This window comes from Brienomyrus brachyistius, chromosome 5 (genome assembly GCF_023856365.1).
Source record: "Brienomyrus brachyistius isolate T26 chromosome 5, BBRACH_0.4, whole genome shotgun sequence".
Lineage (NCBI taxonomy): Eukaryota > Metazoa > Chordata > Actinopteri > Osteoglossiformes > Mormyridae > Brienomyrus > Brienomyrus brachyistius.
In genome coordinates this window covers 15,674,484-15,690,927 of record NC_064537.1, presented here as the reverse complement: position 1 = coordinate 15,690,927, position 16,444 = coordinate 15,674,484, and the positions used below count along the sequence as shown (strand labels likewise).

Below are 16,444 nucleotides of genomic sequence, written 5' to 3'. Positions count from 1 at the left end.
TGACGTGACCTGTTAAAACGTTTAAAAAGTAAAAACGTTTTAAAAGTTTGATTCAAATAGCGTTTGATTTCAGTACATATGCTGCAAACACAACAAATGACATTTTTCAGTTCTTTACAACTTATAAAGTGTTTTGAAGCTTACTGTGCATAATAATTTGGAACAGTTCATTGTGTTTTATTTAACAAAAAAATACTGTAATCATTAGGAGATTTGTTCAATAAAATTTGAATTGCACTCTTAATAGTTGATAACATGAGAATTATTCTGACTGTTGTTTACATCACTTATTTAGATAAATGAGAAAAATATCATTTGCATAATAATTTGGAACAGGGTGTACATATGTAAAAACACTTGCTGACCTGTCCTAGTCCCCAACATAGTTTTAGGGGAAAAAAAATCAAATGTTCCTTGGCTTGTGGGATGTGTGTCCCACAAGTGACATATTACATGTCATACTCACGCCCCCAACTACAGCCAAATGCTCTATAAATGAATTCATCATGAATTCACCAGAAATTAATAGCATTCTTTATGTGGGAGGTATATTAATTTATGGCTAAATGCTGATTTGTATGTTTTATGCAGGATATATTTGTACAAGTCCGTTCTGAATACAGTCTCTGCCTGTCCATAAATGTAACGCTTTTCTGTGTACTTATCCTCCCAGATCTGCAACTAAAACATAAAGGCAGACTAATTACCTGAAATGAGTGTTCCGACCATAACATTACAAATTGTAACCAAATTTTCTGTCCAGTTAATGAGCTTAGATAACGAACCTGTTAGATGCCCACAGGTGCGATGATAGTGTCCTTAGTGTACACCAACAAAGAGATGCTCAAATAGTTGTGCAATCCAGTAAACCCTTTGTCAAATTTCTCCCCTGTGTTGAGAAGTGCTGTATTAAAGTGAATTGAGAAAGTGAGCATAACATGGTTGCTTTTATGCACTTTACAATACCCATGAAACATTTAACTCCTACAAGCACTACACTATACAATACCCATGAAACATTTAACTCCTACAAACATTACACTATACAATACCCATGAAACATTTAACTCCTACAAGCACTACACTATACAATACCCATGAAACATTTAACTCCTACAAACATTACACTATACAATACCCATGAAACATTTAACTCCTTCAAACATTACACTATACAATACCCATGGAACATTTAACTCTTGACATCTATTTTGAATTTTCAAATGTCACATTTGAATACGAAACATCGACGCGAATATGATATCGATTGTAAGCTTTGTCTACAAAATTAAATAACAGGACAAAGTTTATAGTAGAGTGATAATCTAGAAAGGCACTATATGTGTTATTTTAAAGTAAAAGTAGAGCGATGCCAGGGGGCAGTGTGTGGCACAGTGGGCTAAGCCTCTGTGCCTGTGATCAGAAAATTGCTGGTTTGAGCCCAGTCTCGGCACAACAAACAAACAAACAAACAAACAACAACAACAACAACAACAAATTTATTTTTATATAGCGCATTATCACAACATTACATTGTAATGTTGACGAGTGGCAAGGAAAAACTCCCTAGAAGGAAGAAACCTTGGGAGGGACCAGACTCAAAGGGGGAGCCCATCCTCCAGGGGCCAACATGTCCTTGAGTACGGCCCTTAACCCTGAGCTCCCTGGGTGCTGCTATCAGTGGCTGCCCTTCACAGTCAGCTTGTTCTTACCTACAGAGAGTAAGTTGGGGGAGGAATAAAGAGAATTTCCCCATGAGGATCAATAAAGTATCAATTAAAGCCCCAACCCATTTTATCTTAATGTTTATCAGTCTGAGGAGCTTCTCTGACATCAGACTGCATGAATTGTCACAGCCAACTCAAACGAGTAGACCGTTCTGGAAGCATGAGTACCAGTATGACCCATGGATGGTTGTTGATCGTTACCAACAACGTTAAACATGTCCGAAGTTCTAGAATTGCACACGAGTGACATGTAGGAAGGCTTCCCCTGTCCCCCTCACCCAGTGCTATTTACTAGAAGTTTACGTTCTGTCAGTGCTCTACGTGAGCCCTGCCTGTAACGGATCTTGATGATATAGATGATGAATGTGCTCATCGGCCAAGATGAAAACAGATGCTAAGGCTGCTCTCTCATTGCTTTATGAGGCGTGAGCAAGCAGAGGGCGTGATGTGGGAAGGACCCAGTCATGCAGAAGCCATCTGATAAGTAAGGTGACAGCACCCAAAAATAGCTCCGCAGAGAGTATATAGAGTCTCATTTCCCGCATGTAACCCAGAACCTACACTGCTTTCTGACCACAAGGGAGGTAAACCACTGCACCGATACTGAAGTCTTAGGTTTTGATTCTTTTATTTTACTTCAGCGAGTCTTAAGAGAGCTAGACACTAACAAGAGGAACTTAAAGGATACGGGAATTGGAGTATTTTACTTTTGCTGAAGCACTTGATATTTTTTAATTTTTTTGCTTCCCAGCAGCCTCGATTCCCACTTCGTTTTTCGCTCCTTTACCGCAGACATGAAATATTTCAGCCAGTGTGCCGTTATGAAGAATACTCAGTACAACCGCTGCATCCCAGTCGATGGCAGCATTACGACTTGTAAGCGTACTGCCGTTTCACTCAAGCCACCCCGATCTGTGCACTTTCCCAATGACATCGTCTTCCAGGATCACATTCGGGAGGGAGACCTGGAGCAAGTAGGCCGCTTCATCAGGACTAAAAAAATCTGCTTGGGAACCATTTTCCAGTCAGGTAAGAGAATTAGCCGCTGCTGGAACTGCTGGTACAGTGTGGCTTCAGGGGTTAGTAACGTAGCTTCACATCTACAGGTTGTGGGTTCCATAATTACTTCTGGAGCTTGCATGTCCTCCTTATGTAAATTCTGGTTTCCTCTTGAAATCCAAAAATACAGTTAAGTGAATGTAGACTTTTACTCTCTGCACCTGAATTACCCAACTCTGTTTAGAGGCTAATAGATTTGAGATGAAGTCAGACTAGAAGCCCAAATATGCTGTTTATGCCCAAATGCAATAATAAAAAGTACTTTTTGTCATATGAATAATGAAGTCACTGGTGTCCCTTTCCTGCAAAGGCTTGTCCAGCATGGTTTCATCAACTGTATCATAACCAACAGAATGGCCATTGCTGATCCCACAGGCATGTGCGCCCTCCACGAAGCCGTCCTCTCAGGCAATCTGGAATGTGTGAAGCTGCTGGTGAAATACGGGGCGGACATCCAGCAGGAGGACGAGGAAGGCTGGACGCCCTTGCATATGGCCTGCAGCGATAGCTATCCGCACATTGCCAAGTAAGCTGCTGGAAAATGCAAATATGCACCTTGCCATGGTACTTTGGTCAGCACTACTGTAACAGCGTGCTGACCGGAAAGGTCTGCTACTTTCCGACATGCATAGATGTAGACAGAACCACATCCAGACTACACAAGAGAGAAGCATGCTCGTGTCCTTTCCAAGGACTCAAACACAATGGTCAAACATCAGTTTGTCTCCCGTGCAACTGAGTCTGTGACTTTCAGAGCTCTCCATGCCATTGTCACTTGGTCAGTGCAGATGTCCCCACTTTGATGCATATTCATCTCCCACTGGTTCTCTCCTCAGATACCTGCTGTCTCTGGGTGCTGATGCTAAAGTTGTGAACAAATGTGGGGAGAAGCCAGTGGACCTCATAGATCCCGACTGCAAGGAGCTGCTCAGGCTGTTCAAGGTGGGCTGTGACTGACCCAGAGTAAAGTCTTCACTGAAACTCAAGTGCGTCGTCTTCCATGCGTACGCTGACGGTAACAGAACGAAGCGGCAAGGTCAGCCGGACGTCCTGCTTTCCAGTCACCTCTCTGGAGTAGGAAGACAGGTCTGGCCCAGTGAAAGTCAAATAGCTGCATTCAGACACGTTGTGGGAACTGGAGAGTGAACATTTCTGATCTCAGCCGGCAGACAAGCTCATTGAAAAAGCATTTTACTGCACAAGGACTGAATACAGGCACACTATTTTGTAGAACTGAAAATGATACTTACATTTTGTCTTATATTTTTATTTTTGCATTTTTGTTTTATTGTTCTTCGCTTTTACACATGTATGAGACTGTGTTACATTTGAACATTACAGCAGGATTCCTAAAATAATGTATTAAAAGTGCTTATCTCTGAATGTCGACCTCAAACTAAGTGTGTTCTTTATTTTGAGATTATGTTTAACATTTTTTTTGTATGTTTCCCATCTCCAAAAGTAAAAGACAAATAGACTGAATTTTAGAATGTAAAATGTTAGAGAACACACACACACACACAGTATGCCATATAGTACGTGTTTACCGTTTATAAGAAAAGGCACACGGCATTTATGTAACCTGTTTATTATCCTGTGGAGAATATCGAAAATAGTGAATATTTGAGAACAGAACTTTGATTAGCACTTAAAACACAACGTTCACAACATCTTGGAATGAATGTTTTGCTGCTCTTTGCACAAAGATCTTTTCAAGCTTTAGTTATTTAACTGTTTTTACATATTATGTCTTATTATTAGTGTTAAACGATAACATTCTTACTACAAAACTGTACGGTATTTTTTTTACTATTAACATTATTTGTTTTTTTATATATAATACCATTTTTAAATAAAATTCTTTTTTGTGAAAGTTCATTTTGTATTTGTCATTCTGGGTATACGGTCTATCAAGTATGACTTCTCGAGAATAAAAAGAACAAAGGAAACCATTCGATATCTACGTGAAGAGAGAAAACAAAGTTAACTTGGGGTGCCGGTAAATACAAGTCTTGTTTAATTTGTCGTGTGACCGGTAAACGACAGCTGACGGTTATGGGGACGTAAGTAGGGAGTTTCATTTTTACAGCCGTAAGTCGTGAATCTGCTAGTTTTATGGGAGGACACGGCTTTCGGTGGGAGCTGTAATTGTAGGGATTTCAGTTCGGCTGCGGAGGCCGCTTTTGTACGGCTATCAGCGCGGTCCTGCGAGCCGCTTTTGTCGGGCTTTCGGCGCACTCGTACGGACTGCCTCAGTCGGGCTTCCGCCTGCTGCCCGGAAGGGATCGGAAAACAGGGGAAGCGTCACGGCCTTCGGAGGCCCGAAGCACAGCAGGGAAGGAGGGGAAGAAAAGAAAAGAAAGAAGACAGAAAGAAAGGACCCGCTGGCTGCCAAACGGGGGAATTTACCGAGGAACCTGAGCAGCTCGCCGCCTCCCTTCGGTACCCGCGATCCGCTTTGTCTTAAGTTACCGGAACCAGCCGAGGTCGGACCGATGATCGCTAGCCGGTACTGATAACTGGGTCAGCGTGCACTTCGATTATTATTAACCAGCGAGCCTGGTAAGTGCCTTTTTTTTAGGTTGCATGCATACTGACTTCTACCGGCGCTACAGGGACTGCACATAGAATTTCGCATATATCTTCATGTAGCCACACATTTAATCACTGGGTTGGTGACATTATTAGCCACCTAGAGTCTGCTGTCGTTTTCGTTTCTCTTCAGTTGCAGAGTAGTACTGAAGAGAAATCTGAATCCTTTCAAATATGGCAGTGCTGATGTCCTGTACAGGGGCGATTCTCGCTTCACACATTTCACGTGTAATATAACCTATAGCCTGTGTAATCTAGGATGTGTTTGTTTTAGTGGAGGTGCACAGATAACCCCCTGTAATTGTGCAATCTGAAACGTACACTCTCCGGGTAACAACGTGGGACACTTTCAGCCTCTGTAATTTGCCCATTGGCAGGAAGCTTTCCTATTTATATTTAGATAACCTGATAATGGTTAAACGCATGGAGACACATGCATTCATAATCACCACATTTGTAATTTGCAACCATACGTGTCCTAATTACATAAGAATTCCGGTATACTGAAAGTATTCTTTACTAGTTACAAAAACCCGAGTTAATTATCCTAAGGTATTTGTATGGGACCTAGACATGTTTCGCCAGTACTACGTGTTTGACATCTGTCTTATCCAATCTCGCTAGATGTATTTTCCTTGCCAACTGGATATACTGAAAAGTCTCTACGATTTTTGTTGCCAAATATGAAATTGAATCCACTGATGTTTCTGTTTTGCCAGAATGAACCACAGCAATCGACCAGTTTCCTAGATTGCCAGGGCTCTGCCAGTAATAAAAGGACCGAAGAGGAGAAGATTAAGTAAAGTCAGACGCCAAAATGACCAGGTGGGGGGATGTGCTCCTGGCCGAAAGGGTGCAGAAAGATTTCTGAATGTAGTTGTGAAACTGGAAGCCACTCTCAACTTTAGAAATTATTAAGCCGTTAATAATGGCTCCCATACCATGTCTCCATATCTAGCGCTTGTGAAAATCCTTGTAAAAGCATTTTTTTAAATTATTTATAAAGCTGGTCTATGCTTGGACTTTACACTTGATATTTTGTTTTTCTCACTATGTCCATGAAAATCCTGGCAGCATCTGGCACCAGATTTTTTTTACTTGTGAGATTTTGTATATTGTCTTGCTCCTCCCCTCCCTGTAATTCCGATGGTGTGACGGCTTCTGCTGTTTTCTTTCCCAGCTCACCAGCTGCTAGGATAGTTCACAACTACAAACGGACCTCCAGTCCTCGATCCCCTACTAACACAGGGGAGCTCTTCACGCCAGCGCATGAGGAGAACGTGCGTTTCATCCATGACAGTGAGTCAATGGCGGAATTTTACGGGGAAGCAGAAACACGTAATAAGTTCTTTAGTTTAATTTATCCCTTAAGTCACACTAGTGCTAATTTCCAAATCTTTTTTTTATTATTGCTTCTTCATAATGTAATATACACTGCCCGGCCAAAAAAACGTCACCATTAGAATTTGTATCAGAAAATACTTAAGAGCCAATGACTAGGATCATTATTACAGCTCAGCAACGTTATTCAGCATTATTTACATAAGTCAGCTGAGTACCTGGATCTAATGGCCAGGTTGCACCTCCGTCCATCATGAATGGGTTTTTCTCTTCCCTGTTGGCATGGGCATATTCCAGCACAAGAATGCCAAGATTCATTGGGTTCGAATTGTCAAAGAGTGGTTCAGGGCGCATGAGGAATCATTATCACGTATTACTTGGTCACCTCAGAGTTGCGACCTTAACCTCATTGAAGGTCTTTGGCATGTGATAAAGGAGGCTTTATGGAGGGGCTCAACTCACTTGTCAGTACAGGATCTCGGTGAGAAATTAATGCAAATGTGGATGAAAATAAAGGGTGAGATGTTGTATAAGCCTGTGGAGACAATGCCATGAGAAATGTGCGTCATCATCAAAGCTAAAGGTGAAACCAAAAATTCAAACAGCAGCTGTTTTTTTTTTTTTGCCTGAGCAGTGTGAATGTCACAATCCCATATAAGAGAAATCGTCATGTTGATGATCTAAATGCAATCAATGCTTAAACACTGTTTCCATCAGCCTGGCAGTGTGTTATGAGAGACGTCAAGTCCTCCCAGAACAGTGATCGAGGACCTCAGGAATATGTGGAAAAGAACCCAAACCCTGCCCTGCATTGTAAGCCACTTTACTTGTCTTTCCGCATTTGGGATTCAGATTAAAAGCAAGTAAAAACAAGTGCAGCATCGTATCGTTCAATTTATTTATTTTAAAAATTCTGAATTGCTACTTTAATGCATGGCAGTCTTCACTATATTTAAATTTTGTTATAAAAGTATTTGTATAAAATCCATCGTCTCACCCCTCAGTTACATAAATTGAAATAATATTTTGTTTTATTGGGCATGTAATGTTGTTTTGCGAATTCCCATTGTCATTGCTGTTTCTGTCCTGTCTGCAGCTTTCACACCAGTCGACCTCAGTGACATCAAAAGGCGAAACACACAGGATTCCAAAAAGTCTTAGCTGTCCGTCCTAACTTGTCTGCCTTTCCCTGAGACACTCTTCCAACGATCCTTTTTATCAGCTGACCAGCCAATTGACCAGTCCCAGGACGGCCTGTGTTCTCGGCTCCCAGCACTGCTTACTGGCCCTTCTACAGCTACAGTACAGTGACTGACCCCATTTCCTGGCCCTGCTGCATCGGAACGTCACGTCGACATCTCGCTGACACCCTCAGAGCTTTGCTCTGTTTGACTTCTGATTTTTGGCTTCCCTATTGGGGAGGTGAGAGATCAAGGGAGAGTTAGCATTGTGTTTTTCACTGTGGTGATTCTTTCCACTTGATTCCTGGATATATTGTGGCAGTGGGAAAAATGACACTTGTTGGAATTGGGTTATTGCAAATTGTTTTTCATGCAAAATGTATTATTGGAGCTAAAGCAGACTATCAGGAGGGTAGTGCTGATTAGCTGATTTTAAAGGTCAATCCACTTATTTTCTCTTGGCAGGTTTACAGTCTTACTGTTTGCTCTGCTGATTTTCCTGACTACATGATTGGCAGAATGTGAGGATTTCTAATGGCCGGTGACAGTTTTAGGTGAAACTAGTATGATAGAATAAAGACGTGGTGATGAGATTGAGTTATGCTAAGACATTTTAGGATCATTTCTGACTTTTTAAAAAGTGCAGCTCCTTGCAAAATGACGACTGCTCTAGTCAGACCATTCATTGTCCTACAAAATGTATTTATTTTAAAGTGATTGCAGATGCAGATACTAGTTACACAATGCTGGTGTAACAGTATCTTGCTAAAGATCAGTTATGATGAAGCTGCACTTGCAGGTATTGTGAATTTTTTACCTTGGTTAAGCAGAGAATTATGTTATATTCAAACTCCTCCCTGTAATATGCTGACAATTTCTTGTTTCCTCCTAAAATCATGTTTTTAGAACGTATTTAGAACGCCTTTGTTATTATATTATAAACAATTAATATATTCCTTATTCACCTGACTTGTTACAATTACATGGGAGATTTATGGGCAGACCTGATAAAACTGGCAGCATTGTTTAACATCAGCAGATAATGAATTCAGCTAGTAGAAGCTTGACATGCTCAGCTTTTTTTGGTGTCGACGCTTGACTGCATTGGCCTGCCACAAGTCCATACCCTGCAAACCTTTTGCAAGGTAATTTTTGAGATTCGTCCTGTCCACTCAGCCCCATTTTGTTGACTGCTATTACGTGCTTCTGCACTAAACGGGTTTTCCAGGGTCTGTCCTGCAATGCTGAAGCCGTCGTGTGCTGGCATTTCAGTTTTTCTCCTCCTGCAAGCATCCTCATAATCCTGTGGAATACAGACTACCAAAGCCCGGTACGAATGGTTTTTCTGATGTGTCCGCTTAAGATGGGTCGCATGGAAAGTTCTCATGCATCTGAGCAGAATTGGACTGAATGTTGCTTAAAGTATGTTCCATCATTAGGATTCTGGTTCTTCCTCAATGCCAACTCAGGAAGGCATGTTTTTGTTTTCATTTTGTTTTCCTACATGATTTGCTAAAATGATGGAGTGCAAATGGTTTTTGCAAATGGAGAGAAACTACAAGTCCCGAGAAGTTCAAAAAGCCGTATCTGCTAAAGAATTGTGTAAATAAAGCTTTCATAAGAGATACACAAAATAGTTGGGTTTCTTTAATGGAAAAAAAAAAAAACATGTAACAAAGCCTGAAATCTGCTTTGGACCCTTTGCCGTGGACTCAGGGACGGATTATGGGTTGTGTGGGCCCCTGGGCAAAACGTTCGCGAGGGCCCCCCCCCACCACCAGCACCACCACCACAATTCAAGGGCTCTTGGCAGCCAAACGCCCTCCCTATAGGGTCAGGGACCCTTGTAGGCAGAGGATCAAAGAATGTAGGCCCTCTAAAATAGACAAACAAAAATACATTGTTGATAAGCGTTGCAAATTGTTTTGGGCTAGGGGCCCCATGGGCCCCAAGGGCCCCTGGGCAGCGGCCCCGCTGGCCCGGTCCGTAATCCGTCCCTGCGTGGACTCAGTGTGCAGGGGACTGTCACTCAAGGTTTGTCTTGTAATTACCAAATTGCTCTATCACTGAAATACAGAATACTGTTACGTCATCAGCTGCAGCCTTGAATAACAGAAACTGAGTTTAAATAAGCAGCACTGGAATGGAGTCACCGCAGGGGATGACAGATTGATGGTCATAACTGCTTCCGACTTGTCTGAGCAGACCAGTGTGCGCTGCGAACAAGGCAAAAGATTTCGGGGAACCATAGTGAAGTACTTCACTTGCAACAGAGTCAAATGATATTAAGGGACAACCTAGTCCTGTTGCCATCATTAGTGGAATGGCTGTCAAATGCAAACTTTTTCCCATTTCATATGTACGTGTGATAATTTTAATACTATTTATTTTTTTCGAACAACATACAACAAAATGGTACAAAGCATTATGATGAAATGTAAAGCTTGAAATTCAGCTACCAGATAAAAAAAAATCCCTTTTCTCAGAGACACAGATACTCATAAGCATAGAGATCTCTAGATTAGGATAAAGAGGCACCTGCAATAACAACACAAATAAAATAATAATAAATAATAAAATACATGGACAATAAGCGTGTTGGGCTTTAAAGCATCTAAGCCCCTTGTGTTCCATTTCCACTTCCTGAAGCAGTTCATAGACAGGTGTGCTGATGTCATTCTTTGAACTTCCATTCCTGGCGGCACATAGGACATTGCTGCTGCACCTGCTGTGAGTTCAGCCACTTCAAGATGCAATGCATGTGGAAACAATGAGAACACTGACCCCAGACCAATGGGCAGTCATCACCAGGCACCTTACCTGAAAAAGATATCTTCCTTTTAGACTGGAATTGATTATAACTGGTATTCAAATACATAAAGGGACATAGCTCAACAGCGTATATCAACTGTCTTGGCACTTACAGTCCGGACAGCAACCATTAAAGGACATCCTGCAGATGCCACAATTCTCGTCGTTGGCCACCCACAGCCAAGACGCCACGCCGTTCCATTGCTTGATTTTCACCTTCATCTCCGACTTATAGGCGCTGTCGATCAAAACACTGTCCGTTAATAGTCTGTCGGAATAACAGCGGAAGCCTGCACATTTAGTATATGAAAACCACAATCCAGTTACTTCTTATTAAGACCTTGAATAAACTTTAATTTCGCAATCAAACTGTTCTGAATCAACAATTCAGATCATTACACTACGTATAGTTATTTAATTGCAATTGGTGTCTCTCCGCCGCAGTAAAATTATTCCGAAAGATAACCAGAGAATTAAAGTTTTTTTTTTAATTTGAATTTACTTGTTGAACAACTACAATCAAATCTCTTCAGTCACAAAGCCGAATGTAAGCATGCTTGCTACAGATCATTTATGAGATCTAAAATGTTTGCTATAAACAAAAGTGAAAACAGCAACGGAATAAATTACTACATATCTTTATACCTAACGATTTAATCAAAAAGTCTTTTCAACAGCGCTGGATTCTCTCCTCAAAGCCAAACGAATGCCATTTCTAATAAGTAGTTCCGTTTACATCTGCCCCCCTAGTTCGGCATAAGGGATAAAAAATATTATACAGCGCCCCCTTGCGATGTGGAGGAAGACTCCATCTTACTATGATGTGAACGTTTCATCGCACTATAGCTGCCACCCGCAGTATTATAGTAATCACGATAGTCTAAAGTGTAGTCATTTTAGATAAAATATATTCAGAATGTTATTTTTATGAAATAATCGCATTTAATATAGAGTTCACGTTTGTTTATCCTAAGTGGAAACATGTATACATTATTACATTTCGCGTGTATGCAGCTATAAATATTTTATTCAACGTATACTTGGGAAAAGATGGTCTGTTTAATTCAATTCAATTTAAAAAACTTCATTTGTCCCAGGCAATTTAAAGACACAGAGGAGCAGCGCACACACATAACAGTTGTAACATTTGACACAACAGATGACACACAATAGACACACTATGAACTATGAAGATGACACACAATAGACACACAATGAACTATGAGGAAACATGCAATATAATGTAAATAGAAACTTAAAGAGTTCGGTTTTCATATGGAAAAATACTGAAACTAGACGTTATTATTTGTATATTGCATGATACTTTATATTAATAAACGGAATAACAGGAGGAACTATAAATACTGTACACCAGCAGCACTTATATTACAGTCTCAATAATGAATGCCTGTTTGCTATCAACACCGTGCATGCAAGAACTGCCGCAACTACATCAGCACTCATATTACTCCAATTCCCAAAACCAACATTAAACGGAAGTTGCGCATTAGGGAAACGTCATTTCCTGGGAATCATTAGAGAAGCCCGAGAGCGTTTGTTCTTGCATTAGTTTAGTGGTAGGTAGCCACATAGAGCCAGTTAGTGCAGAGTTTGGTGTGTACGGTGTAAAGATACGTGACTTCAGCGGCGCTATGGCTGACAAAATGGATATGTCGCTGGATGATATTATTAAGATAAACAAGCAGCAGCGAGGGGGCGGCGGGGCGCGTGGCGGTAGAGGCCGTGGTAGGGGAGGGTTGGGCGGAGGACGAGGCGGTAACGTCGGCCGACTTGGAGGCACCGGAGGAGGCGGCTTTGGGGGCCGAGGCGGCGGATCGGGCCCTTTTCGGAATCGACAAACCCTAAGCCGGGGTAGAAGCAGACCTACGCCGTACAGCAGGGTAGGAGAAAGAAAAAGAGATTGGCTCAGAAATCGGATAAGATCGTGGCATCAGAGTCCTCAGTCTTTTAAAATATTATATACTTAGCTAACGTTGCTAGCTAGCATGGGAACCCTCTGGAGTTCTAATTTGGAGCAAAATGTTATTTGGCCACTACTAAAGTGGCCATCGTTAGAGGAAGTGTAATTCATGATGTTTTCATTTCCCCCAAACGGTAACCTTAAATTTTGATTTCATAACGCTATCCAACTCGCCGTGTCGAGTGTATAAATTGCCTTGCAGCGCCATCTTGAATAAGATGAAGAGGCCGGTGTTCAGCTCCAGTCTTCGGATGAGTGCAAGTTTCATTCAAAGGTTTTTTTTTTATTATTTTTCGACGAGCCACAGTGGATCAAGTGAAATGAAAATGTCATCTGTAAGTCGTCGGCCAGGATCGTTTAGGGAATCTCCTCCAAATGAATGAATGAACGAGCATACTTTGGGGCTCGAATCCAGGAGACCTTTGTCGGATCTACTCTAATATAGAAATCAGTGAATTTTGAAGAACCTGCAACTTAGTCAACGAGAAGAGGAACAGAGACTTTTGTTAATTTAAACGAAATGCAGTCACACGATCGGCTCCATTGTTGTTCTGACAAAATGGCGTAAGGACAAAATGGACGCTTAAATAGCTGACCGCCATTTCTACTCCTTGGCATGACGCTCAGTACTTCAACCTATACTTATTCATGGACTTAAGATGCGAAAACCCAGCGAATCATTGGACTCTCCTGGTCGTGATGAAGAGCACTCTACGGGTTTAAGCAGGAAATGGAGCCCAGCGCTAGACGAGCCAAGTCGCAGCATTTCCTGCAAACGAGAGGGAATTTTTCTTCGAGAAGGATTATTTCACCTCCGATGTGACGATGCAGCGACGGGGATTGTCGAAGCAGATCGGCCCTGGCTTTCACTGTTGGGGAGGGGTGTCAGGGGTACTGATTAAAAGTGAGGCTTGGAATATGCATTCTCTCAGTGGGGCACTTAATTGGTATGCTCCCAGGCCACAAATTCTGAATCTACTTAGTAGAGTTGTTTAGATGAGTTGCCTTTTTGTAAACCACCCCATTGTCCAGTTAATCGAATGTATTTAACTCCTCGCGCTGAAGCATGCTTGTGATTGTGAATGATTTTTCTGCCCATTTAGATTTATTAAACCCCACTATTGTTGTTAATGTGTTGAGCTGGTGTGTTTGGAACTTGTCTGTTCTTAGTATCTTGGTGGTGTATGTATGTAGTGTCTATAGTGTGCATTTTCACCATTACCTTAAAGTGTAATGGAAGATGAGTCTGAACAGGACAGCGGGTCCCTGGGCTGGTTGGTGTTCCCTGGAGAAGCGGGACTTGTCTCTGGTCTCCCGGGATCTGTGTGATTGGCAGGGACAGGGGCCCTGAAGTCAGCAGGTGCGTTCTTTGTCTTTGCCCTTGCAGCCCAAGCAGCTCCCCGACAAATGGCAGCACGACCTGTTTGATAGCGGCTATGGTGCAAGTGCCGGAGGAGGTGCAGCTGGCGTGGAGACAGGCGGCAAACTGCTTGTGTCCAACCTTGACTTTGGGGTCTCTGATGCAGATATCCAGGTATTGTCTTAAGTGTGGCTTATATTCCTCTTTGCTTGCCTCTCTTCTTCCTTAACTCCTGTGACAGCCATGTAATCAAGCTTGCATTTTCTCCCAGAAGCCATGCAAGTGTCACTGTGTGAAGTGGGGGGTTTTCATCATGGCGGCAGTCCTGATGCCCCGCTTATTTTGCAGGAGCTGTTTGCAGAGTTCGGGACACTAAAGAAAGCGGCGGTGCACTATGACAGGTCAGGCCGCAGCCTGGGGACGGCGGATGTCCACTTCGAGAGGAAGGCCGACGCGCTGAAAGCCATGAAGCAGTATGATGGGGTCCCACTCGATGGTGAGTGGCGCTCGGTGTTGGGTTTTCTGAAGTGCTGCAGATGCACGTGTTACTGAATTTTTAATCGAAACAAACAGGTCGCCCAATGAACATCCAGTTGGTCACGTCGCAGATTGACACACAGAGGAGGCCTGTCGTGCAGGGGTAAGTGGCGTTTTGTGGTTGGTTGATCCTCCACAGCCTATACTGGGAATGCCGGTCTAATCCTGTCGCCAATGTGCAGTTTGAATCCAGTAGGTGGCCTCAACAGGAATCGAATCGGGGGCAGTTTTGGAGGGATGACGAAGCGGGGCGGCAGGGGTAGCGGGACCAGGGGACGGGGACGCGGAAGAGGCGGACGTGGTGGTAACAGGCAGCAGCTGTCTGCTGAAGAGCTGGATGCGCAGCTTGATGCATACAATGCAAGGGTGAGTGAACTGGCAAAGAGTTCAGCGTATACAGTGCAAACGCAGTGCGGGTGCTGCCTAACCTTTCCCCCTCTCTCTCTGTCCGCAGATGGATACCAGCTAGACATAAAGCACTCTGAACCGTATCTGTCAGCTACTCTCAGCCTTGGCAATAAATCGCTTGCCGACTTTGAGCAGTAGTCATGGGATGTTTTACTTCAGCTCTCATGCATTTTAAAATTTTCCAGAGAGGCTTTTTTTTTTCTCCGCATTCTACTTTTCTTTGTACCTTTTGGACTGTAGGATATAAAAGGATGTAGTTGCTTTGTTTTGTCTTGATCCCTTTTTGCATCATTGTAATAAACCTGCAGTGTCTGTTAATGCCGCAATGACTGCCTGTTCATTTGTGATGCCAGTACAAATGAAGGAGGTTTACTTCGTGTGGATTTTTAAATGTTTCTACTGAGATTTGAATTTAGCCATTGCAGTTTCGGCTGAGAACAGCAGCCTTTTATTCTAGCCAGGTTTAACCTTTGTGATGCTCTTATTTTTTTACTTGGTTGCTGGACATTGTTACCCTTTGTATTTGTAACAGCCTGGTTGTGTGTTAGCGGTTCTGTTCAGTGACTGAAGGGCTGGTCCATGGTGACCAATCATGAACTTGATGTATCTTCCAAACCATCACCATTGGCTGTAGGGAAGAGGTGATACCATGACCAAATAAATAGCCGTATGTTTAAGCAGTGTGTGAGATCCTGTACATATTTGCTTCTGTCTGCTTTGGTCATTGCTTTGCATTTTATCAATATCAATTAAATGTTTCTGCAGTGTTCACCTTTCACTTCTGTTTGACAGTGATGTGGCAGTGGTCTGTGTGTGTTCACTGAAACACTTGAAAGCTGTTGGTTTAAGGACTTGGATTGGATGGGGGGGGGGGGGGGGGGGTACTGGTCAGTCTCACCTTACCATCAAATCTACACAACACTGGCTGATATTTCATGGGAGCTTTTAGTTCAAGTGTGCTTGCGAGAATCATCTGCCTTATGAGAAGGTGCATTCTCTACTGTTGAGGGCCAATCTTAGTGCCTGAGTGATAATCCGTTTGGTAGCATTACGAAGTGGCTGTGCAACATTATTTGCGATCTGCGGTTTGCGTGTTCAAAATTCAAGTGTGTAAGTAGTGCCGGAAAGCACTTATGAATTAATTATGTGGTGTATTAAATATTCAGCTGTATGAATTGGTAAAACTATCAAGCCTTCAGGTAATGCAATTTAAATAATGACAAATAGCTGTAATAATTCAGTCAGCTGTACTTTTGGAGAAGTGATGCTTTGTCATCAGTGTGGCCCCCCCAACCAAGCGTGCACACAAACTTTGCATGGAAAAGCCATTTCAAAATTTCCAGTCCTCAATATGCTGATACTTGTGTACACTCCTAGGGATAATAAATCCACATTGACAACATGCTTTATTTGCCATTTGCACAGGTACTGGTACATTGTGATGCTT

At 42.4% G+C, this 16,444-nt stretch overlaps 4 protein-coding genes across 4 annotated transcripts; 3 read left to right on the top strand and 1 right to left on the bottom strand.

Annotated features, from left to right (window-relative positions):
• The first annotated feature begins 2,275 nt into the window (after nt 1–2,275).
• Nucleotides 2,276–4,662, top strand: ppp1r27b (protein phosphatase 1, regulatory subunit 27b). Its single transcript, XM_049014017.1, has 3 exons — nt 2,276–2,756; nt 3,162–3,312; nt 3,623–4,662. The coding sequence occupies exons 1-3, from the start codon at nt 2,522–2,524 to the stop codon at nt 3,741–3,743; spliced, it is 507 nt and encodes a 168-aa protein (XP_048869974.1). The 5' UTR covers nt 2,276–2,521; the 3' UTR covers nt 3,744–4,662.
• Nucleotides 4,663–4,813: 151 nt separating this feature from the next.
• On the top strand, nt 4,814–9,660 carry LOC125742215 (mapk-regulated corepressor-interacting protein 1-like). The gene is made up of 5 exons (XM_049014018.1): nt 4,814–5,348; nt 6,098–6,203; nt 6,559–6,677; nt 7,437–7,532; nt 7,816–9,660. The coding sequence occupies exons 2-5, from the start codon at nt 6,196–6,198 to the stop codon at nt 7,878–7,880; spliced, it is 288 nt and encodes a 95-aa protein (XP_048869975.1). The 5' UTR covers nt 4,814–5,348; nt 6,098–6,195; the 3' UTR covers nt 7,881–9,660.
• A 776-nt stretch (nt 9,661–10,436) lies between these two features.
• Nucleotides 10,437–11,495, bottom strand: anapc11 (APC11 anaphase promoting complex subunit 11 homolog (yeast)). The gene is made up of 3 exons (XM_049014019.1): nt 11,357–11,495; nt 10,825–10,949; nt 10,437–10,720 (listed from the first exon to the last, which is right to left on the bottom strand). The coding sequence occupies exons 2-3, from the start codon at nt 10,931–10,933 to the stop codon at nt 10,575–10,577; spliced, it is 255 nt and encodes an 84-aa protein (XP_048869976.1). The 5' UTR covers nt 10,934–10,949; nt 11,357–11,495; the 3' UTR covers nt 10,437–10,574.
• Nucleotides 11,496–12,225: 730 nt separating this feature from the next.
• Nucleotides 12,226–15,766, top strand: LOC125742213 (THO complex subunit 4-like). Its single transcript, XM_049014016.1, has 6 exons — nt 12,226–12,612; nt 14,080–14,226; nt 14,401–14,548; nt 14,626–14,692; nt 14,772–14,955; nt 15,044–15,766. The coding sequence occupies exons 1-6, from the start codon at nt 12,364–12,366 to the stop codon at nt 15,056–15,058; spliced, it is 810 nt and encodes a 269-aa protein (XP_048869973.1). The 5' UTR covers nt 12,226–12,363; the 3' UTR covers nt 15,059–15,766.
• The last annotated feature ends 678 nt before the right edge of the window (nt 15,767–16,444 follow it).